The sequence below is a fragment of the Acomys minous genome (genome assembly GCF_964271855.1).
Source record: "Acomys minous genome assembly, chromosome: 6".
Classification (NCBI taxonomy): Eukaryota; Metazoa; Chordata; class Mammalia; order Rodentia; family Muridae; genus Acomys; species Acomys minous.
The window spans coordinates 51,696,808-51,721,431 of NC_140487.1; the positions used below are offsets into that span (position 1 = coordinate 51,696,808).

At 44.0% G+C, this 24,624-nt stretch overlaps 1 protein-coding gene and 1 pseudogene across 2 annotated transcripts in view; one reads left to right on the forward strand and one right to left on the reverse strand.

Annotated features, from left to right (window-relative positions):
• Positions 1–13,926, reverse strand: part of FKBP9 (FKBP prolyl isomerase 9) — a 48,581-nt gene extending 34,655 nt beyond the window's left edge. Inside the window, exon 1 of the mRNA XM_084786994.1 lies at positions 13,535–13,926. Coding sequence (XP_084643120.1) covers positions 13,535–13,755 — 221 coding nt within the window. The 5' untranslated portion in view covers positions 13,756–13,926. The remainder of the gene's footprint in view (positions 1–13,534) is intronic.
• Positions 13,927–15,591: 1,665 nt separating this feature from the next.
• On the forward strand, positions 15,592–16,284 carry LOC311599280 (eukaryotic translation initiation factor 1-like; annotated as a pseudogene). Its single transcript has 2 exons — positions 15,592–15,769; positions 16,002–16,284. The product of its transcript is annotated as a eukaryotic translation initiation factor 1-like (transcript).
• Positions 16,285–24,624: the final 8,340 nt, after the last annotated feature.

A 24,624-nucleotide genomic window follows, 5' to 3' on the forward strand; every position in this document is an offset into this window, starting at 1 on the left:
TTCCTTGTAGCTTCTTTGGTTACTTCAGATTACAAACTCCAATGTGGAGATGTGTAGCAGACGGTCCTCCTCTTTCCGTGTCTGGTTGACTGCACTCAGTATAACCTGGTGCACAGTTCCAACACTAACCCTACTTACAGAGCATTTCTTACACGTTAGGCCCAGTAGCAAAGCGTGAATCCCCCTAATCCTTGCATCCTCATAATTCTTACACAGCAGAGGCAGGTGCTCAGACACTTAGGCTCCCTGGGGATTAAAATTTTTCCAAGCCCATAACGTTAGCCAAGTGGGAAAAGAAAACAAATATGTAAGAATCCAGGAGAATCTAACTCTCCGCTCCTGGCATAGGCCTCTGGAATCTCCGCAGCCTCACAGTGTTGTTAATTCCTTTGGTGATCAGCCTCGTGGTGTTAATTCCTTCCTTTGATGATGGCATAGCACTGTGAACAGTGATGCAGAAACGTGTTACACACACACACTCAGATGTATAAGGCTCTGACAGCGCAAGACCAGTGCTCTCTATTGCTTAAAGGGCTGGCCATCTGGAAAAACTGAAGTTGCCGTCCTAGGTAGACTTATCCTGATCACTGCAACTGGCACAAGCACACGTGAAGCATCAAGCCCAGAACTGGTCATAAAAATCGTTTTCTGCAAATGCTGGAATAAGCATTTATGCAGCCTGTCCCAGTGTCCGGCTCACTCACACCTTTTATAGATGTCCCAGCTGGGGTCCTACAGGAAACAGATGGCTCACCCAACCAGGCAGTTCCAGGAAGGCTTAATGAAGGGGCTATGCACAGCTGACATTATACTCAATAGTGGAAAGACCGGACGCCTTACCCCTGTTCTCAGAAATAAAGTAAAGATGCTTACTTCACACTTCTATTCAACAAAGTCCTAGGAAAACTAGTGAGACCAATTCTGCAAGAAAAAAAAAAGTAGAAGGCATCCAAACTGGAGAGAGAAAAGGTGAGTGTTACTGAACTTACTCACAGAAAAATAAATAAATAATAAATAAGTAAAATTTGTCTGTAGAAAACCCTTAAGATATCTCTCTCTCTCTCTCTCTCTCTCTCTCTCTCTCTCTCTCTCTCTCTTTCTCTCCCTGAATTAATGTTGCATGATATAAAACTCAAAACCAAAACTCAGCTGTGTTTCTATTCTACCTAATAAGAAGTTAATAAACAATTCTATCTACAACAGCAAAAAATAAAAAATAAAAATAAAAGTTTGCTACAATAGATGAGAGAAGCATGAGAGAATAGCAAAATAGAAGGATCCAGAGGGTCCTAGAAACATACAAGTAGAACATTATGATAGGCAGATTTGGGCCCAGGGGTCCCGCTCAAACTAAGGCACCAGCTGAGGACAATACAGGCGGTAAACTTTAAACCCCTACCCATATCTAGCCAATGGTCAGAACAGTCTCCACACTTGAGTGGAGAGTGGGATATGACTTTCTCACATACTCTGGTGCCTCACCTTTGACCATGTCCCCTGGAGGGGGAGACCTGGTGGCACTCAGAGGAAGGACAGCAGGTTACCGAGAAGAGACTTGATACCCTATGAACATATACAGGGGGAGGTAATCCCCCTCAGGAACAGTCATAGGGGAGGGGAATAAGGGGAAAATGGGAGGGAGGGAAGACTGGGAGGATACAAGGAATGGGATAACCATTTAGATGTAACAAGAATAAATTAATAATAAAAAATTTTTTTAAAAAATTTGCTACAAACAATCTAAACAAGGACTCAAAAGAATTACACACTGAAAACTAGAAAAATGTTGCCTAAAGAAACATGAAAGGGCTGCAGGGTGGTTTACCAGGTAAGGACAATTTAACCAAGCCTGAGGACCTGAGTTTGACACCAGAACCCACATGGTGGAAGGAGAGAACCAACGCCTGCAGCTGGTCCTCTGACCTCCATGCATGCATGTGTACACTGCACAATCATGCGCACACATGCACATGATAAACAAATGTTAAAATTTTAAGCAGAAACAAAAAAGATTTTTAAAAAAGATGGCTTATCCTGTGTTCATGGATTGGAAGACTTAATTTTATTAAAGCACTTACATCACCCAAGTGACCTACAGAGTGAGGCAATTCCATGGCATTTTGTAGCAGGAGAAAAATATCCAACAATTCATTTGAGTCTAAAGACTCAAATATCCACAATAATCCTATGAAAGGATAACATAAGAGAACCTTTTCGTTCCCAACCTTTAACTATAGAAGACCACAGTAATGAAAATAGTGTGCCCCAGATTTAAATCACAGAAACCAACGAAACTGAACAAAGAGCTCAGAAATGAACCCTTCATCCATGATCAAGGGATCGTTGATAAGATCACACAGTGGTGAAATGCTAGGCTCCAATAAATCATGCCAGAAAATCTGGATATCGATATACAAAAGACCAAAGTTGGGTCCTTGCCTTCTGCCATCAAATGCAAAGCATATTAAAGACGTAGCTTAAGATCCAAAGCTAAGAGATTCCTAAAAGAAGGCACGAAGCACCAGGCATGGTAGTTCGTTCACACCTATCATCCCAGCAATGGGGATGTTGAGGCAGGAGAATCAAGGAATTAGAGGCCAGTTTAGCTTCATCCTTAAACACCATCTCAAAAAGCACAGGCAACAGCCTCTTAGCATTGGATTTTACACTAGGTGCTTGGGTAGCTCCAAAAGCACAGGCTGCCAAAGCAAAAACAGACAAGTGGGATTGTCAGACTTAAAAATCCTCATAATGGGGTTGGAGAGATGGTTCAGCGGTTAAGAGCACTATCTGCTCTTCCAGAGGTCCTGAGTTCAATTCCCAGCAACCACATGGTGGCTCACAACCATCTATATACCCTCTGATGCCCTCTTCTGGCATGTAGATGTAATGCAGTTAGAGCACTTATATACATAAAATAAATAAATAAATAAAATCTTTTTTTAAAAATCCTCATAATGAAGAAAATGACTGACAGAGTGGAAAGACATTCTACAGAACGGCAGGAAATATATTCAAGGCTACACAGAGAAACTCTGTCTGGAAAAAAATCAAATCAAAACAAACAAACAAAAAATAGAGCCTCAAAGAGATATCTACACAAACATATTCACTGCAGGATGAGCCACAACAGCCAAAAAACAGAAGCAAACTAAACATCTATCAGCTGATACACGGAGAAAAATACACAAAATAAAAGCAATAAAGAAAATAAAGGAAATGCTATAATACGCTACATATCACTTATTTACCTTGAATATACTTTATTAAGGGAAAGGAACTAGTCAAGAAAGATAAACACTACACACATGATCCCACAGAATACATGACCCAGATGTGGTGGCACACAACTTGATAATCCAAGTACCTGATCAGCGAAGGCAGGAAGACACCAAGTTTGAGGCCAGCCTGGGCTACACAGTAAACTCCAGTGCTGCCTGAGCTATACTGTGATACCCTGTCTCAAAAATAAACCACTAAAAGAAACTCATAGAAACAAAAGTAAAATATGGTTACTAGGAAACTGAATCCACAGTTAGAGGAGTCTTTAAGAAAAAAACAACCCTACAGATACATTGTATACCAACCTGCAGCAATCCATGCTACTACTATTTCCTTCTAAGCTTAAAATGGTAAGTTTTATTTTTTTTTTTTAAAGAACAACAGCAAAGGGGCTGTGTGCACATATAAGGATGGATGTAGGACAGCACAGGGGACAGTGTAGCGTCCTAGGGCTGCGAAAGGAGTGCCTCATTACCCTGCAAAATGAAGTTAACACTTAAGAAAGCAGAGAGGGGGAATCCAGCCAGGGCTAGGGACATTACTTAGCAGTACAGTGCTTGCCAGGCATACACGAAGCCCTGGACTCAATTCCCAACACCAGCAGAACTGCCTGATGGCTCACACCCATGATCCCGACACTCAGGAGGTAGAGGCAGGAGGATCAGCAGTCAAAGCCAGGAAGTGCAAGACCCTATCTCAAAAAAGAAAACAAAACCCAGTAGGTCCACCCATGACACTATTGCTGGAGAGAAATAAAACCCACCATACTCAACTCAGTAAACTGTCCTCACAGAAGTGCGCATTAATTTGCAATGTACTACTTAACATAAATAAGCACTTGACAGCTTTATCGTTACAGTGTAAATAAGAGACTGCCCCTATGGATACAGATGTGAGCAGGGCTGCAGCTAGAAAGAACATCTGAAGGAACAAATGACAAGACGGGTGAATTCCTGTCTCAAAAATAAACCACTAAAAGAAACTCATAGAAACAAAAGTAAAATATGGTTACTAGGAAAGTGGGGTGTAAGCACTGGAAAGCTGCGACAGGAAGATTAAAGCCATCATCAGCTACATAGCAAAACCCTACCACAAAAAAGATATATTTAATAAAAATAAATAAAAGAAGAGGGCAGTATAGGAGCTCACAGGACCCCGTTGGGTGGGTCACAACCCATCTGTAATTCCAGTTCCAGGCAATCTGACAGCAGGCCTCCTTGGGTACCTAACAGTGCATGCCCATACCCACACACATATATATAATCTAGAAGGAAACAAATAACTCTTAAAAGAAAAATGAAAGAACAAATAGTAAAATGATTCCATAAAGTCACCCATACCTTCCCCTTCAAAGGGATTAAAGGAACAGTAAAAAAAATGCCCCCAAATAGCCCAGGGATGGCAATAAAACTTGGGGAAATTGAAAGCAAATAGGAAAACAGAGTGGATTTTACTGAGAAGGCACAGCTCCAAGAGTGTGTAATACAGGATGTAGCCAGAGCCTGCAAAAGATAGAGCAAGACAGACAGACAGACGGATGGACGGAAGTCCACAGTGCGGCATGGACCACACCTGCCCAGGAGCTACGTGTCAAATCTTAGAAGCTGGGCAGCTAGAATATTAAGTTTTAAAATTACATCTAACCAATGCATACATATCACTATTACTTATTTGATGTGCTTGAAATTGAATCCATGGCCTCGTATTTTTTTAACTTTTTTTTTTTTATGTGCATTGAGTGCTTTGCCTACAAGTATATCTGTGTACCACACGTGAGCCTAGTGCCTATAAATGCCACAAGAGGCATCAGATCCCCTGGAATTACAGAGGGTTGTAAGGCACCAGGCAGTTTCTAGAAATAGAACCCCGGCCCTACAGAAGAGCAGCAGTGCTCTTAACCACTGAGACATTGCTGCAGCCCCACAGCCTCACATTCCTGTCATTGAGCTACACCCCCAGCCTCTATTCCATGTCATATTAATTTTTTAAAAAATAAATTGATGGGTCTGGAGAGAAAAAGGAGAGGACTTGACTTGGTTCCCACCATGCACATGGTGGCTCACAACTACCTTGTAACCCTATTTCCAGGGCACGCAATGCCCCTCTACTGATCTCCACAAACTTCTGCGTGCACACAGTGCAGGAACACTCAGGCACATTCACATACACGTAAAAATAAAAATAAAGAAATAAATATTTTTTTTAAACTAAGATTAAATGGCATAGTCTTATGCCAGCCTTGTCGAAATAATTCTTATCTCGATTCAGAGACAAAAGAAAAGTGGCCATCGCAGATGAGGCAGACAATTCCCCTCTCAGTTCTACTATACATATGAGCTAGGAGGGGGTTAAAGTCAGCCTGCTTCACATTCTAGTTTAAGACTCTGTTTGGACCAATAAAAACTAAGGACAATGTTTCTGAACACTATAAAGGCCACTACTGGAGTGGCTGGGGTAGAAAGATCTCTTGAACCCATGAATTTAAGCCAATCCTGGGCAACAGGCCAAGCATGGTGGCCCAAACTTGCAATCTCCATATTTAAGAGACTGAGGCAGGAAGATGTCAAGTTTGAGCCCAGTCACTAGGTCAAAACAACACAGAAAAAGGATGCCTAAGACTGCCGTGTAGAAAGTGCCTTGGATATGGAAGCTACCTTGGGGACCTCCAGGTTAGTTCAGTTTCCCCATGCCAACTCAAGGTGGCTGCCTCACCTGGAGTCGGCTTCCCATGACAGCTGTGGTCCTGCCATAGCAGCTCTAAGGGAACACAACTAAATCTCTCCTCCTTGCAGGGTGACTCGCCCCCTCCCCTGGCGACACTCCTCCACTGAGAATGGATCCAGCCACAGACTCAAAAGAGGACAGGTCTGGCTCCCCTGCCTCCCACTGTGCACCATACACTCCCAGAAGCAGCTGGGCTTCCCAGACGCTTTGGGCAAGAGTATTTCTCCCCAGCAGCCACGTCTACCAGCAGCTCACAGAACCTGGCAGGACAAAGACACCAGTAAATGATCTGGCAAGCTACCTGTCTGCCGCCCAGATGGAAAAATGATGAAAGAAGGTTGTGATGAAGGCAGAGAACGATGGAAGGAGAGAATGAGCAGGCAGGAGCTGGGGGTGATGGCCAGCCCAGTAAAATATTAAAAGGAAGATTGTCAAAGCAAAGCCGCGCTGTCATGTTCCTGTTACAGAGTATTACTCTCAAGCAATGGCACAAATTAAAAGGTTAGGTTCCCATGGATAATTCTTTTTTTTTTTTTTTTTTTTTTTTTTTTTTTTTTTTTTTTTTGGTTTTTCGAGACAGGGTTTCTCTGTGTAGCCTTGGCTGTCCTGGACTCACTCTGTAGACCAGGCTGGCCTCGAACTCACAGCGATCCGCCTGCCTCTGCCTCCCGAGTGCTGGGATTAAAGGCGTGCGCCACCACGCCCGGCCCATGGATAATTCTTAAGAAGGGCTCAGTGAGAAAAAGAGACCCAAATCAAGTCATTCATGTGAATATACAGGAGCCTGCAATGCCCCACAGGGAGAATCAAAAGTCTTCCCAGGATGGGGGTGCCTCCAGGGACCCCCCTCACAGGAAGTGTGCTTTTCCCAAGTCAGAGGGCTCATACCTCACCAGCAGCACTATTGGATCACCATTCTTGCCACAGCGCGTTCACACTCCAAATACTGCCCGCCTGTGTGAGCATGTCCCGACTTAACTTTCTCTCCCTGTCTACCCCAATGCTATCCCAGGTGCTCCCTGGCCCAGGGTCCCTTCTCTAAGGACCAGGCCTACTGAAGAGATGAGCCTGGGTCCCAACTTAAACAGACTTATAACTGTTCCCCCATGACAACGGGCGAAGAGACACCTTGTTGGTGGTGGTGGTTTTGTATCACCCATGGGCAGAGCAGATGACAGTCCTTTGTTCACTCTAGCTCGGTGCCTGGGTTGATGGCCAAAGCTGTCTTATGTCTATGCCGCATAGAAGTCAAATAAAATAAAATTCAGGTGGTGCAGCCTAGAAGGAGGAAGACAGACAGAGACCTGCAAACCGCTGTGCCACCCACAGACCTGCCCTCCAGCACATGGCACAGGTGAGACTTCACCATGGCTCCAGATGGCAGGGCGGGGAGCACTCACAACAGGCTTCATCTGATTACCACACACTCACACATTGTGGTGGCTCCCCCTGCAGGCTGGCCACATGGCTGCTGGGCCCCTGGGTGAAAACATTTACCCGTGCAGCAAGGTAAGTTTGCAACAAGACTAACCCCTAGGGTTCCTTATTCATAATCCATCCACTGATGACTCCCTGAATACTATCCCTCTACACAAAATCCTGGCTATCAGGGCTTCTATGAACTGGCTCCTTCACACCTAGCCAGCTCTGGGTTCCCTGCCTCCTGGTCCAACTATCAAGGACTTCCCCCTTCCCCGGGCCCCTCCCCCGTCCCTTGAGCATGGTCCAAGCTTTGCACACATTTCTGGCTCTCTTAAGCATACTCTCTACATTGAAGAAATAAAATCTTATCAATGCTCGAGGTCTATCTCAAGCATCACGTCTTCCCCAAAGCCTTCCCTAGTAGACAGAAATCCCCTTCTCACTGGAACTGGCAGAGGCATGGATGTCTGCCACTCACTTCATGGTCTCTGCATGCCAGATGACTTACAGGAGTCTACCACGGAGTCTAGAAGTTAGTTATTAGCTGGATGGCCAGTGTCATCGCACCTTCCTGAGCCTAGTGCTTCATCCCCCACCTCAACCTCCCACTGCCCCATCTACAGCTCTCACCAACTTGTACTTTGCTGTGTAACTTAGAGGATATGTGTCCTTCCAGTAGAAACGTGAGCTTTCTAAGATCTGGGATTCTGTTTTACTCACTGCTATATCCCCAGCGCTTAGAAGAGTAGGTACTCAATAAATTATTTGTTGACTGACTGACTGAATGAGTGCATGAGTGAGTGAATGAAAATTTAGCAAATGGAGGGCCATCAAATCTATTGTTCTTCTGAGTGACTGTCCTCAAAGTCCTATCTTCAAGACAGCTAGATCAGCAGGGAATGTGTCACAAATGCAAATTCTACCTGGACCCAAACCCCAGAGCTACCAAATCAGAAACTTTGTGGCAATCTCTCTAGGTGATCTTGATTTAGTTTGAAAGCTAGAGCAGCACAAGTTGACCTACCTACCAAGGCACGCCATGGGCACCCAGCAATCAAACGCCTGCACCTTGCAGGTCTGCAGACAAGCCTGAAAGCGGTGAAGGAACCAGTAAGCGGCATTTGCCTGGATAATGAAAACGGAAATATATTCAATTTTGGTCCCAGAAGGAAATCAGAGGCCTCCAAAGTGTTGTTTGAAGGAGAGATGAGCATGTTTTTCGATATGATCTCAAGAGTGAGGTGGGGAACGGACTTGTAAGAGAACAGGTACGGGAGCTTGATTGTTGCCAGCTGAACAAAACTCATGACCAAAACCCGTGATTCTGAAAGTAAGTATCTATAGGAGCCCAAAACAGGAGGGAGGGCGGGAGCGACTGCAGTTCTGGAGACTGGAGATAGTTTTAGCCGTTCATCGCTCCACCTCAAGAAGCTTCTAGAGAGAACCGCTCAAGGGAAGGCTTCAGGGCTCTGGGCTCTGGCCTCCGGGTTCCAGGCTCCAGGTTCTGGGCTCTGGGCTCTGGCTGAGGCTCCAGGTTCGGTTGAGACAGGTTCCAACAGAAGAAATCCTGCTGACTACACCAGGAGAATCATTCCTCGGAACTGATATCCTTAAGGTTTCATCACTGTGTCCTTTAATCTCCTTTTCCTTTTGTTTAAGTTAGTTGGGTTATAAGTAAGGTACGCTCAGTTAATACGTTTATAATAAAATATAATTTTAAGAAAATTGAGAGCCTGCAGTTGTTCCCCTCACACTTGTGCTTAGGAATACAATGAAACTCCAAAGATGAGACTGGGAAGGGCTGGCCAGGGGCTCCACAGCACCAGCAGGTGGAAGCTGCCATCCACTGGCATCTGCAACAGTGCACCCTGGAGCACATTAACAAGGCCACGAAGGCTAACAAAGCAACATCCGAAGCAGTGGCCAAAGGTTGAAGTTGGTCACCTTGGTAACTGTGAACGTACATACGCAGAAAAGGCCCAACTGTCATCAAAACGACTGACAGAGAAACAGAAAAAGAAAACAAACAAACAGAACGACAACAACAACAAAAACCTCACAGCACAAGATACTCTTAATGGCTTAAGACTCTCTTCAGAGTGCAAGTCCTCATTTTCTTTTCTTTTTTAACAGTTACTTCTTGCGGGTGGAGCACATAAGTCATCAAGAGAGGCAAAAGTGCCTCTAGGCACTGAGCCATTTCATGAGCCCTGCAGTTGCCATTTTCTTCTGGCAACCCCCCCACCCACTGCCACTCCTCGGCCCCCCAATCCCCCCCACTCCCCCACCCCCCGCTTCCCGAGGCAGCCAAAGCCCAAACACCAAGATTTCTCCTCTCTACACACTTTATATAAGACTATCAAAGCTTTGGGCTGGAGAGATTCTTGCTCAGTGCAAAAACTCATACTACTCTTTAAGCAGACACAGGTTTGGTTCCTAGCACTCAACGTCAGAGCAGCGCACAACTGCCTGCAACTCCAGCTCTTGAAGATCCAATACCTCTCACCTCTGAGGGTGCCTGAATGCACCCATATCACACAAAGACACATAATTAAAAATAATAAAACTCTTTGTTAAAATTAAAACGTACCTCACACTCAGTCTCATATTGGCAGCCACTTGTAAAAGGGATATCTGATCCCCCAAACCCCAGGACTCAAACTTGTCTTTAGATAAGGTCCAAGCCAAAGCTGGTTGGCTCCTGGTTATTGCATTGCTTAAATATGCATAATTCTATGTCAATTAAAAGTCGTTAAACTCTTTTTTTTTTTTGGTTTTTCGAGACAGGGTCTCTCTGTGTAGCCTTGGCTGTCCTGGACTCACTTTGTAGACCAGGCTGTCCTCGAACTCACAGCGATCCGCCTGCCTCTGCCTCCTGAGTGCTGGGATTAAAGGCCCGGCCTGTTAAACTCTTTTTAAAATGTGTTTTTAATCTTCACGTCCAGCTTCCTCTTAGTTTTTCTGCTTGTCACTGCCCTACTCTTCAACTCTTACTCAGACCACATCGACCAGGCCTTGCTTCGGCAGCCCCATACACCCACCTCCATACCCTTCTACCAGCCATGCAGCAACCCCGCCAGCTCCCCCTCCCCCACCCCCACCCCCGCTCTCACTCCTGCAATCTAGGAACTGTCTTGACCACCCACCTCTTTTTTTTTTTTTTTTTTTTTTTTTTTTTTTTTTTTTTTTTGGTTTTTGAGACAGGGTCTCTCTATGTAGCCTTGGCTGTTTGGCTGTCCTGGACTCACTTTGTAGACCAGGCTGTCCTCGAACTCACAGCGATCCGCCTGCCTCTGCCTCCCAAGTGCTGGGATTAAAGGCATGCCCGACTGACCACCCACCTCTTAAACACACACAACATACAGTTAAGCCTTCTATGTGAGTCCACTGCATCTTGCTTTTCTTCCACCATATTTACAGGCAAACTATAGAACACAGATTATGGGCACAAACTGCCTGCATTAAGACTCCCACGTGACCACTTAATTCTTAGGTGTCCTGGGCAAGTCCTGTGGATCTTCTCAGCCTCGCTTTCTTCATCTGTCATGAGATATCTTCCTCACTGTCCTGTGAGGTGCATGAGTTCTTCTGAGATGAAGATAATTAAAATATGCCAAGGCACAGAGCAAAACTAGGTGTGGCCTTTGTGAGAGGGTGCAGGCTCTGCTATGCTTACTGTGCCTTACTCGCCATGTTGTAATTACCTGCCTACACTAAATGACAGGATCAGAGAGAAACGTCTGAGACTAGAACTCTTTAGGGCAGACGGTGTATAAATGCGATGGTAGCACCAAGGTGTTCTCTCCACTGTCCTATATTGCCTCACAGTGGCAGCCATCCCCAAAGGGTCAAACTTGTTCTAATGGGAAATATTCATTACCTTCAGTTCAAAAAATAATAATTCCCTATTTTATAATGAAAGGATCAAATCAAAGATATATAAATAATCAATGCACACATGAAGAAATGCACAACATCATTAGGGAAATGAAGATCACAACTTTGCTGATGGGTCAGCAAGACCACTCAGCCAGGAACAGAGACTGCGAGCAAGCCCAATAACCTGAGTTCTACCCACAGGATACACACAGTGAAAGGAGAGAATCAACACCAGCAAGCTGACCTCTGACCTCCACTCTTGTGTTGTGGCATGCACATGTATGTACACATGTGTATACACACACACACACACACACTAAATTAATAAGTAAATGTAATTTGAGAATCTTAGAGTTTTGTTTTACTTTGCTTTGCATCTTACTATGCAGCTCTAACTGTGCTGAAATGCACTCTGGAGACCAGGCTGGCCTCGAACTCACAGAGATCTGCCTGCCTCTGCCTCCCAAGTGGTACGATTAAAGGTGTGCACCACCATGGCCAGAAAATGAAATTTTTTAAAAGATAATTAAGCCAGGCTTGGTGGTGCATGTCTATAATCCCAGCACTCAGGAAGCAAAGGCAGGTGGATCTTCAAAAGTTTGAGGCCAGCCTGGTCTACAAAGTGAGTCCAGGACAGCCAGGACTACCCAGAGAAACCCTGTCTTGAAAAACCAAAAAATAAGTAAATAAATAATAAAAAGCTAAAAATGTGTTTGTTGTTTGTTTGTTTGTTTGTTTTGGTTTTTCGAGACAGGGTTTCTCTGTGTAACCTTGGCTGTCCTAGACTCACTTTGTAGACCAAGCTGGCCTCGAACTCACAGCGATAAAAAGCTAAAAATATGTAAGAAGAACATGAAGAACTAAGAACACTGATGGAGGAATGGAAATGAATTATTGAAAACAATTGGTAGTTACTTTTAAGGTTCTGGGTCTCAAAAACTTAGACATAAGTCCCATATGATTCAACAATTCCCAATTCCATCCCTAGGGATATTTCCAAAAGAAATGAAATGTATGTTCAAAAAAAGTTATAATCGTATAACCTACTTCTTCAGGACTTTTTTAAAAAACATAGTATTTATTTATGCTACGACATTCACAACTTGTGGGAATCACTTCTCTCCTTCCAGTAATCCTGGGGATTAGATTTAGGTCATCAAGCCTGGCAGCAAGGGCTGTGACCACTGAACAGCTCACCAGCCCTGTACATTCTAGAATTGCATGCCATGGGAATACCTCAATAAAGCTGGTTAGTATAAAAGCTACAACCGAAACAACTCTCTGACTAGGGTCTCAGTATCAGCGAGCTTGCCTAGAGTGTACAGTCCTGGCTCCAATCTCCCTGGTGTGTCCCGAAATTAGTAACGCTAAGGGGGACCATACAGCACTTGCTTTGTACCAGTCAAGCAAAATGGTTTTTACATACTCACTACCAGGAATTTAAAAAAAAGACAATGGTGGGCTGCTTGTGGGTATATATAAACCCACTCAGACACATAGCAGAGCTCAACAGTTCTCTGCCTGGTGGAGTGGTTCCCCATGAGGGCACAGCCCAGGGTTAGTAACAGCAGCCAGGGAGAGGAGCAAGGAAGTGAGCGCAAGACTTGAAGACAGGTTATGTGGGCAAGCCCACAGGGCTGCTCCGGGCCATCTCTCCTGGAGTTATTTTGTGAAGCCGGAAGGGGAAAGCACAGGACGTTACACACAGGCACTGCATTTGAATTCCCATAGCCTGAGTCCGTTTGCACAGGACTCACTGGTCTTGGTTAACCTGGTTGGCAAGGTTCTTCTTGGAACTCCCAAAAGATTTAAATGAGCTCATGCATATTTATATACATACAAAACAGAACAATGCATAGCACCTCAACAGTTCACTACTGTGGGAACAATTGTCAGTCATCTCCTCCCAGTGGTCCGTGCTGGGCTGACTAGGCAATCACGGGATGAAACCCAGGAACCAGTCAGGAAAGATCTTCAAGAAAGCGGCGGGCCCGCATCACTCACTCTTGGAGGTCTTGAGTGGCCATTTTACTTGACTGTGAAGCATGTGCCACTGAGCTGGTCAGAGACGAAAGGAGGGATTGTCCCGACCCAATCTCAAGGTCCCACCTACCTACCGCAGGGGTCTAGGATGGACGGCTCAGCGGGAGGGCGGCGGAAAGGGCAGGGGCAAGCTGGTGAAGGTCCTTGGGGGGTGGGGGTACAGGATGAGGGGGTGAGGGAGTACCTGGAATCGAACTTCTGGCCGTCGAGGAAAGTTCCCACGTAGTGGTAGCGCACGAAGTCGCCGCTCTGCACCGTTCGCGGACACACATCAGGCACGAAGCTCCGCTGAATCTGAAGCTCGGAGCTCACACCCAGGCCCAACACGGGAGCCGCCTGCCCGGTCACCCAGAGCAACAGCAGGAGCAGCGACCGGGGCCGCCAACCCCGGGCCCCGAACGCCATCGCGAGGCCTGAACCGGAGCAGCGAGGGGCAAGGCTGGGCGCGCCGCGGCGGTGCAAACGTGGAAAAGTCTCCCGGCTCGCCCCGGGCCCCAGCGCCCGCCCCCCACCGAGGCTAAGGGGAGGAGCCGCGCCCAGCCCGAGGGGCGTCGACTAGCCCGGACGCTGGAGCCCGGGAATTCCTCCGCCCTCCTGGAGTCTCCGCCCGGAGAGGACTGCTCGGACTGCCCGACCCCGCGCCTGTGCTCCGCAGCTCCCAAGAGACTGATTTGGAGGCTCCTACGTGGCAGCCTGTCCAGTTTCCCCTTGCTGCTCTGGGAAAGGAAGGAAAGTCATGAGTCTTTTTTAAAATTTTAGTTAAGAACAGTCTGGAGCCATCTGTCTGGATGCTTTTGAGTTGCTTTGAACTAACGTGATGAGTGAACGTTACTTCTTAAACATGTGACAGCTTGGCTAGAGCTCTAGATGCCAAAAGCTACCACTACTTAAATGCATCCTCGATTTATTTAAACTGTGAAATATCAAAAGTGAATCACGAGGGCTTTCTCAACTCATTTTTGGACTATTACCAAATGACCCTGATACCAAAACCCAGGAAAGACACCAACAAAAGAGAAAAATAAACAATGCACACCAAACAAGTTTTTTTTTTTAAGGAGCAAAAGCGCTAAAGAAAACGTAAACAAATAGGATCCAACAGCTACCTGAGTGAGTTGGGAGTTAACAAAGTTTCAGAGACACCTACAAAATGAAAATAGGATATTTAAAAATGTAGTATAGAGCTAATTATTAGGGTCTAAGCTTCAGACTAACGGATGGGGGGGGGGAAGAGATCAAAGAAATCCATACTAACTCTTAGCTTCAAGCTGAATCAACAAAGGAAAAGAAAACGGATGCTCCACATTCCTTCGCTGGACCCTGAAGATCAAGACCACGTGCTACTTTTAGAATCAACCAAAACCTTTCTTTTACTCCCAGCTGCTTGAGACCCTGAGAAGGCCTTCCTTCGCCTAGGATCCATTACCAAGCATTTGTAAAACAAGAGTTCAGTCCCCAGCGTGAGCACATATTCACAGCCGGCTGATTTTCCGCGGAGCAGCAAAAACACTTACTAGGTAAAGGACAGTTTCTTCCGTGCTGGGGAAGTGAATACTCTTCCATGCAGGCTAAACTAGAACTCTATCTCTTCCGGTATACAAAGGTCAACTTAAATGGATCAAAGACTTAAATGTAAGCCATGAAACTATTGGGAGAAGGAAGGAAACAGGGCCCTGGAAAGGTGCTTGGTAGTTTATTCCAGAGGCCCTCGGTTCAATTCCCAGCACCCATGTGCCTGTGCTAATGGCTATCTGTAACTCCACTTCTAAGGGACATGAGGCCCTCTTCTAGCCTCTGTGGGCACTGCAGATGTAGTACAGCAATACACATACAGGCATACACATAAAATAAATATACGTAAATTTAAAGAAAAATTTCAGAACACACACACACACACACACACACACACACACATATGTATTCTTTACTCCCAGCTATTTGAGACTCTGATATATATATATATATATATATATATATATATATATATATATATATATATATATATACACGATAAGACTCCAAAAGCATGGAAAGCAAACGTAAAACTAGGCATACAGGATTATATTAAATCTAAAACTGGCATTTAAAAAAAAATCATGTCCGGCCAGTCACTGAGGACTCAGCTGCCTGCCCTCGAACCTCCTCGCTTCCCACAGCTCTGTCCCTCCCCCCCCCACCTTCTCCCTTGGCTGCCTTCTGCAGGTCATTTCCACTGAGGAAAAGGGATTGGAATCTTTTCATATGCCCACTATCCAGAACCTCCACTCTTTTGACCCTTTCCTGATGCAAGCAAGGGTGATGACCTGCTTGCTGCTGCCACTGAGGATTATTTCCCTATTAGAATTCAACAGACAAACAGCAGGAAGACCCTTACTATACTGTCCAAGGCATCACTGATGATTACAATAAAAAGAAACTAGTGACGGCGGTTAAGAAGAACTTTAGGGGGGCTGGAGAGATGGCTCAGAGGTTAAGGGCACTGACTGTTCCTCCAGAAGTCCTGAGTTCAATTCCCAGCAACCACATGGTGGCTCACAACCATCTATAATGTGAACTGATTTCATGCAGGCAGAGCACTGTATACATAGTAATAAATAAATCTTTAAAAGAAGAAGAAGAAGAAGAAGAAGAAGAAGAAGAAGAAGAAGAAGAAGAAGAAGAAGAAGAAGAACTTTGCCTGCAATGGTGCTGTAATTGCGCATCCAGGATACGGAGAAGTAATTCAGCTTCAGGGGGACCAGCATGAGAACATAGGCCCGTTCCTGATAGAGACTGGACTGGCTAAGGATGACCAGCTGAAGGTTCATGGGTTTTAAGTGTTTGTGGCTCTGAAGCTTAAGTGAGGATTTCCTTGCGATGAGTAAAAGTTCCCTTCTGTCCCTTGTCACAAGTTTAAAAGCCTCACAGCTTGTATAACGTAACTATTTGGGGTCCGCTGTTTAACTTGGACTAGTGTAACTCTTTCATGAAATAAACTGAAAGGAGCCATGGCAAAATAAATAAATAAATAAAATCATATTCATACAAAGGAAACAACTAAAGACGGGAGGACCTATTTGCTTCCTATTCATCTAGCAAGGGATTCATTTATACAACATAAGAATTTCAATCCATCACACACACACACACACACCAAAAAAATCAACACTGAATATTACAGTTAAAAAATGGTCAAGGAGCCTGGAAAGCAGTTCAGTCAATGACAGTCAGTCTGCCTTAGATGTGTGAGAAAGGTAATGGATCCAAACCCCAGCACCACGGTAGGTAGGTAAACGAGTAAACAAATAGGTGTATAGGTGTGTGTGTGTGTGTGTGTGTGTGTGTGTGTGTGTGTGTGTTCAACTTTTTTAATGTTCAAGAACACTAACCAGAGCCGGGTGTGGTGGCTCATGCCTTTAATCCCAGCACTCGGGAGACAGAGGCAGGCGGATCACTGTGAATTCAAGGCCAGCCTGGTCTACAAAGTGAGTTCAGGACAGCCAAGGCTACACAGAGAAACCCTGTCTCAAAAAACCAAAAAAACACACACACACAAAAGAACACTAATCAAAGAAATGCAGTGAAGGGGCTGAAGAGGTAGCTCAGTGGTTAACAACACTTGTTGCTCTTCCAGAGGACTCAGGTTTGCTTCCCAGCACCTACATGCTGCCTCACAAGAGTCCCTAATTTCAGTTCCAGTGGCTCTGGCATCCTCTTACGGTCTCTGCAGGCACACAAATCACTCATACACATAAATTTTTTTAAAATAAATAAAAGGTGGTGTGTGTGTGTGTGTGTGTGTGTGTGTGAGGTGTGTGTGTGTGTGTGTGTGTGTGTGTGTGTGTGTGTGTGTGTCACTTCGACTCCATGACAACGACTTGTCACCGAGCAGACAGAAGCATGCTATGAGGATGTGAAGAGAGGAGCTTCTCATATTCTTAAGAAAGTGTAAATTATTGTTGCTATTTTGGGAAATAGGAGTTCTCTCAAAATCTTGAGGTGGAGCTACCACCTGAGCTGGAGCTGGTGGCACAAGCCTATGATCAAACTACGCTGGGAGCCTAGGGCAGTAAGACTGGAGGTTCAGGGCCAGCCCGGGCTACAGAATGACTTCAAGTCTGACGTAAGCAATTTAGTACGGTGCTGTCCCATAACAAAAAGGGAGAAAGAGCTTGGGACTATGGTTCAGTGGTAGAACACTTGATCCAATTTCTAATACTACAGAAAGAAGAACGGGGAGGTAGCGGAGGGGGGGTGGGGGGAAGGGGGGAGACACTATCTTAAGATCCAGTTGTTCCATACTGAGTATATGCCCCCAAGGAACTGAAATCCCAATTTCAGTGAAACATCTGCACTAGCATGTTTTCTTTTTGCAACATGCTATAAAAGAATAAAATGACATCACTTGAAGAAACATGGATGCATCTGGGGAACATTACATTAGGAAAGCAAATCAAGCAGAGAAGGATAGATACCACATGTTTTTGCATGTAGAATTTAAACCCTGAGATATATATATATATACATATATCAGTGTGTGCCTAACCTGTCCAAGGCTTTGGATCCAATGCCCAGCAGGAGAGAGGGAAAATGAGAAGAAAAAAGGAGGAAGAGGAGGAGGACAGAAAGGAGAGATCACCGCAGCAGAGGAAGAGTTGGAAGAGGGGAGGACTGGGAACAGGATGTTAATGGGCCAAGAACAGTTGGAAGAAGGCGTACTGATTTCTGATATGGGTTGTTTTGGTTGGTTGGTTGGTTGGTTTTATGTTTTGGTTTTTGGTTTTTCAAGGCAGGGTTTCTCTGTGCAGCCTTGGCTACCCTAGAACTCACTCTGTAGACCAGGCTGGCCTCGTACTTCTAGAGATCTGCCTTTTAGTGCTGGGATTAAAGGTGCGTGGCACCAGCCCAGCAATTTCTGATGTTTTATAGCAAAGATTCTTCTAGGTTTTTTTTTTAAGGAGCTAATAATCTTTATTTGGAAAATTAGAAAATAAGGCATACTATGGAATAAAAGAAAATACTCATTAAACAATATTTTTGTTTCATATGTGTCCAAAGCATATGAGGATTTGCCAAAATTTAATAATACACCAAATAAGCCAAATTTAATACCAACAAAAGATTAGGACAACATATTTGAGCAGACACTTTACTGAAGAAGGCATGAGATAAATGACTAGAAAAAAAAACATTCTTGATACTCTTATTCACTGAGGAAAGGACATCAAAGCCAGAGTCTCACACACAACACAACTGCTAAAATGCCTAAAACAAAAGAAAGCAGAAACTTGCTGTCCTTGCAAAGGGGCACATGAGTGCCATATTAGCATGTGCCCAGAGGACTGCTGCACATCATGGGAAAGACTGAAATGACTACCCCAATCTGTCATCGGAATCCATGCTCACCTCTGTAACAAGCATCATAAAAGTCTTCCATCCTGAGGCCAGCCTCAGTCTCCTTGGCTTCTTTTCTGTTCTTTATACTTATGATTGTCTTCAGCCATTAAAATTTTACACAGCCCCTTTCTTTGTCTTGAATCTTCTGGTCTCTCTTTGCCCAGTCCAGCTGCAGTCTGTCTCATGGTCCCTTAGACCTTAGCTTGACTTCTCTTCTTTCAGGACGCTTATCACAATTGAAACAGATAATGAGTTCTGAAGTTGTGTAATTAAATATCCATATTCATTAGTCCATTCAGCTCTGAGGAAATAGAGAAACACTTGACGTGCTCCTTAGTGTCCTCAGTGCCTAGCACAGCTCTGCTACATTCTAGACACTTGACACGGTCTAATAAATGTATGAGTGTTCACTAATGAACGAATAAGTAAAAAAGTGAAGAAGTTATTAATGCACACTTGTATAGAGCTGGGAAGAGGCACGATAAGCCAGAAAGCTGAAGTCAGAATCTCTAAGGACTTTTAACTGGAAGTCATATCAGCCTCCCTGGCAAAGCTTTTATTTTACAGATTAGATGCCATTCAAAGAACTGCAACCTTTTCAACTGAAGCAAAGTGCTGTCAATTATGGATAAAATATAAAGCTTAACGACACTAAGTATACTGATACAAAATCAACTTATAATGTACTATATGTTGTTTTTAAATTACAGTAGTCTCTAGATCTGTAATCAGGAAATATTAAATTTAAAGAAACATGACATTGACTTTAAACCCAAGTGGCTTATTTTACAGAAAAGTGAGCTAAGCTTACTTTCCATTTATGAATACCTTTGAGCATGTTTCTTCTGATTTCTACTACTTCTTTCTTTTCCGTGTCAATTTACAAGTACCATGTTATCCTCTTTAATACATTTCTGCCCATACTGCTACTGAGACAACTTGGAACCCTATATTATCCAAATATGGCTGACCATATGACCTACCCTACAACTGGGCACACAATACAAAGTGTTCCTTTTCATGGTTCTTTTTCTTAAATTTTTATTTAAGTAATTTATTCAGATTATATCTCATTTGTTATCCCCTCACTTGTATCTTCCCATTCCCCTCTCCCTCCCTCCTTCATCCTATTCCCCTCCCCTAGGTCTGTGACAGAAGGGGACCTTGTCCCTAACTATAAGATCACAGCCTATCAGGTCTCTTCTTGGTAGCCTATAGCAGAGATTCTTGAACTTTTTCCACACATGACCCATTTCACTATGGTACATAAATCCATAAGATAGGTCCTAAATCAAACATTTACTAATGATAACCCATAAAGAGGGGTTTTAGAAGCAATTCTTTAATATGTATTTTTACCATTTATTAGAAATGAACCAAGTTTGTGAAATAATGAAGTGAATATTCTTGCTTATTTTTACTCAGATAATTAATCCTGGCTGAATAGTTGAACTTCAGGACACAGTGCAACATCAACAGTCTTCAGAGCTAATTTATATTTTGATGTGTAAGACTTCAATGCTAAGACACCACTTTGAATAAACACAAATAAACTACAATATGGTAGAAGCCTGCCTATGGTCATTTTGGAATTTCTGTTCTAATCAAAAGGCAAAATTCATTTATATAAAATCCAAAAGTCATCACCAGCAATGGGTCTTGTTTTGTTTTGATTTTGTGACACAGGGTCTCCTGTAGCCTAGGTTGGCCTTGAGTTCCTGATCCTCCTGCCTCCATCTTTTCAGTGTTGAGATTACAGACAAGTGTCCCCATGCCTGATTCAAATGTCATTTCTTAAAAGAAAACATTCTTTTTTTTCTCTGATAATTTAAATAAATGTTTATAGTGTGCTTTAATCTTATCATCCCATCATCCCCCCTTATCCCAATCCCCTCAAAGAAACCTTTCTTTTTCTCAACTCTCCTCTTCGGGGTGTGTGTGTGTGTGTGTGTGTGTGTGTGTGTGTGTGTGTGTGTGTGTACTTCACTGAATTTAATTAGGCTCACTTCTGGGAGCATGAGAAACCTACCAGTGGCTACACCACTGAAGAATATGAGAAGAATATGATGCCCTCCTCTTCAGCAACCATTAACTGCCTGCAGTTCCTTAGGGAAGGGTGGAGCCTTGAGAGCCCCTCCTCCCTGGTCCATCGTGGGATGTTGGTGACATAGACTTGTGCAGATAAACTCACGTCAGACCGTGGCCTCCAGTCTCTTTCAGAGAGCATGTGTTTGCTGTTGTGAGCTGAAGTGCACAGAGTGCGGGTTCAGATCCTCAGCTGTGGTGAACACAGGTGCTGACAGACACACCTCAAGTTCACTGTGTATTGAATTTTGAGTTGGTTTTTGGTTATTCACGTTCCGAAAGCATTTCCTGTTACCCAAGTGTTTCAGATATCCTGTGCTGGCTAGTTTATTCCAACTTGACACAGGTTAGAGTTACCTGAGAAAAGGGAAGTTCAGTTGAGAAAATGTTTCCGTAAGATCATGGTGTAGGCCATAAATTTATACAATTATTATTGTTAGGATATTTTTTAATGTTTTCTTTTTACTAATATTGAGAGTTATAACGCAAATGCACCCACTCTAGGGCAGATGCCGGGTCGGGGGACAGCAAGGTGGTGCCAATCTGAATAAAAATAGATGAGATTTGGTAAGAGTACAAGGAAACCAGCAGCCACGGAGTGCAGCAAAACCACATCTGAAGTGTCTGAGGTCAGATTGGGATACAGAACAGTGCCAGAGAGAAGGGGGGCCCTTTAAACAGACCACAGTGAATGAAAGGCAGAAGAGGTGTCCCCACCTCACCCCCCTACCCCAACCCACCCAACTTTCCCACACCCACACCCACAACACAAAGGCTACGAAGTGTTAATAGTGAAATCAAACATAAACTGGTACATAAAGTGGGTCACTAAAGAAAAAAATTCTACATTTTATTGAGGTTGGAAAGCAAGGAACAGTAGCAGCTAAGTCACTTAGGCTGGAACACTAGCCTTCTCACTGGGCAAAACTAAAAAAAAAAAAAAAAAAAAAAAAAAGGTAAGAAAAACAGCTGTCCTCGCTGAAGTCAAGGGGGACATTCCAGGGACATTTCTTCAGTGGTTCTTTTCCCTCCCCAAGATTTCTAGAGTGTCTCCGACCTCCAGTGTCCACAACACACTGTAATTTACATTACTTGCCCTGGAAAACCCTGGGCTAAAAGTCAGACTATTTTGATGATGGAGCCAACGCCCTACTCTAGAGGTGAGTGCCAATTTCCTGATGGCATGTCCTTCACAGTTCCCATGGGGTTTCTGTAAGGATCAGCTGAGGCGATTCATTCTGGTGCAGAATCTGACCAGCACTAGTGTAAGGATTCATATTGCCTGGTAACTGAAAGAATCCTTCCTTACTCTAAGATCCCAGCCAGAGAAGGATGCTACACTCAGCACGCAGGCCACTCCACTTAACATAATCAAAATCATCTCCCAGCGGCACACCCAGAGACCCATCCCCCAGGTGATTCTTCGGCCCTGTCACACTGACAGTCAGCATTAGTCATCACAGCTCCACCTCAATTCTGTTTCTAAAGAACCGTGTCTAGTACAGATTTAGAGGAAAATAAATGTTAGTGTTCTATTGAAAAGAAACTATTTAAATGGGGCTTGCTTACAGCTTCAGAGGTTTAGGACAGTCTCATCATGGCAGGAAGCCTGGCAGCACACGGGCAGATATGGTTCTAGAGAAGTGGCTGAGAATTCTGTTAGGATCTATAGGAAGCAGAAAGAGAGAGAGAGAGAGAGAGAGAGAGAGAGAGAGAGAGAGAGAGAGAGAGAGAGACTGGGCCTGGCTTGTGCCATAGAAACCTCAAAACACACCCCCAGGGCCACACTGCTTCCAACAAGGCCACACTTCCTAATCATTTCAAAGAGTGCCACTTTCTGGTGACCAAGCATTGAAATCTATGAGCCTATGGCAGCCGTTCATGTTCAAAACACCACAATAACTGACAAGATGAGTATATTCAAACCATTACGTTGGAATGTGGTTTCCATAGACTCTTGGCCATATCATAATGCGAAATGCATTTAGTCCAATTTCAAAAGGTCCCATAGTCTCTCAGTCTAAACATTCTTTAAAAGTCCAAAGTTCAAAAAAAAATCTCTGGAGTCCCAGAGAAATATCTTAACGATAATTCCCTGTAAAATAAAAAATCAAATTACATTCTTCCAACATACAATGGCACAGAGTATAAATTACCATTTTTGGTAAGCATAATGAAAAAAAAGTGCCTTTTAGATATATAGAAGTAGCATACTCAGGAACCCCAACGTACCCAAAGCCACACCTGATAACAAGAACCCAGGGGTACCACTTACTCAAGATCACCAGACTTGTGAGGACATAAGCAGGGAATGCCACAATGCCCACTTGACAGTCTATAAGCAGAGACCTAGAGCAATACCTTGCTCTTCGCCTCTTCAGGACCGCTGGAGACATCAGAGAAACACCACCTTGATCTGTCCTGAGGCTGGAGCATCTTTCTGAGATCCTGACCCTCTAACTGTAGTCTACTGTTAGACACTGGACCAAACCTTCACCTAAGACATGCCGCACAGGTGAGCAGCGTTAGGAAGATGGGCATAGGACCGTAGTTAGGAACTTGGAGTGTGAACCTTGTGTGATAACCATCAAGCATAATAAAATACAACCTCTTTATACCAAATACGTGCTTTCTGCTTGACACACCATTGCAAATAGGATGAATCAGACAATAGTGAGGGAAACACAAGACGAGGCAACCCAGCAAGGCAAACTCCAAATCCTATAGCTCCATGTCTTATGCCAAAGGATGTAGACGGCTTCTACTTTACAGCTTTGCTGCCTTTAATGCACTTCTTTCTTGGGCTGGTTCCACTCCCTGTGTGCAGCTCTCTTTGGCAGATATCCCATGACTCTGACACCTCTCACATCTTATTGATTACACTTCAGCCCAGGCTTCATTTTCACAACGTCACACAATGGCTTCTCAGGCCCTTCGTACAGGGACTGCTGCCAGCCACATGCCTGGCCCCAGCAGTTCTTCTTACTTGTAGAGAGATTCTACAACCCCTTCAACTATATCTAAAACCAGAACCACTTGGCAGAACAACACTGCCAAGTGTGGCTACCCGCTTGATATGTAGCCTTGCCCCGTTGAATCACATTCGTGGCAACTTTCATTTGTTGTTACATTCAAGGAACAGAAATTTCCTTAGGCTTTTGTTTTCCATAAGTTGGAAGCTTAGCTGGGCGAGGTGTTGCTTTGAGGGTACCCTTACCTTTCTTCTAATGCAGACCAGGCCTTGCCTGATATCTTCTTATCTCTTTCAGTACAAACTGAGGCTCCAACCTCACATTCCCTGGCTCTCTTTTTCTCTCCACACTATACATTATATATTTATTTTTTCCTGCTTGTTCTTTTTCATTGTAGGCATGCATAATAGTGATTTCTAGTAATTACATGACAGGGTCAGTATTAAGCTGTCTTGCAATCTTCTGCACCAAAATTTTTAGTCAATTATTTTTACATTAAAAAGGTCCCCTGGGGCTGGAGAGATGGCTCAGCGGTTAAGAGCACTGACTGCTCTTCCAGAGGTCGTGAGTTCAATTCCCAGCAACCACATGGTGGCTCATAACCATCCACAATGAGATCTGGTGCCCTCTTCTGGCATGCAGATGTACATGCAGGCAGAATACTGTATACATAATAAATAAGTAAATATTTTTTTAAAAATAAAAAAATGAAAAAGGTCCCAAAGCAGCCATATTCTTTGTCAAAATTATAGGGGTTGTGGAATCTTCCTTTACGGTTAAAGAAAACTGAGGCCAGTCAGGTGTCATGAGAGTCACTGCATGGAGCTCCTAAGGCTACCAT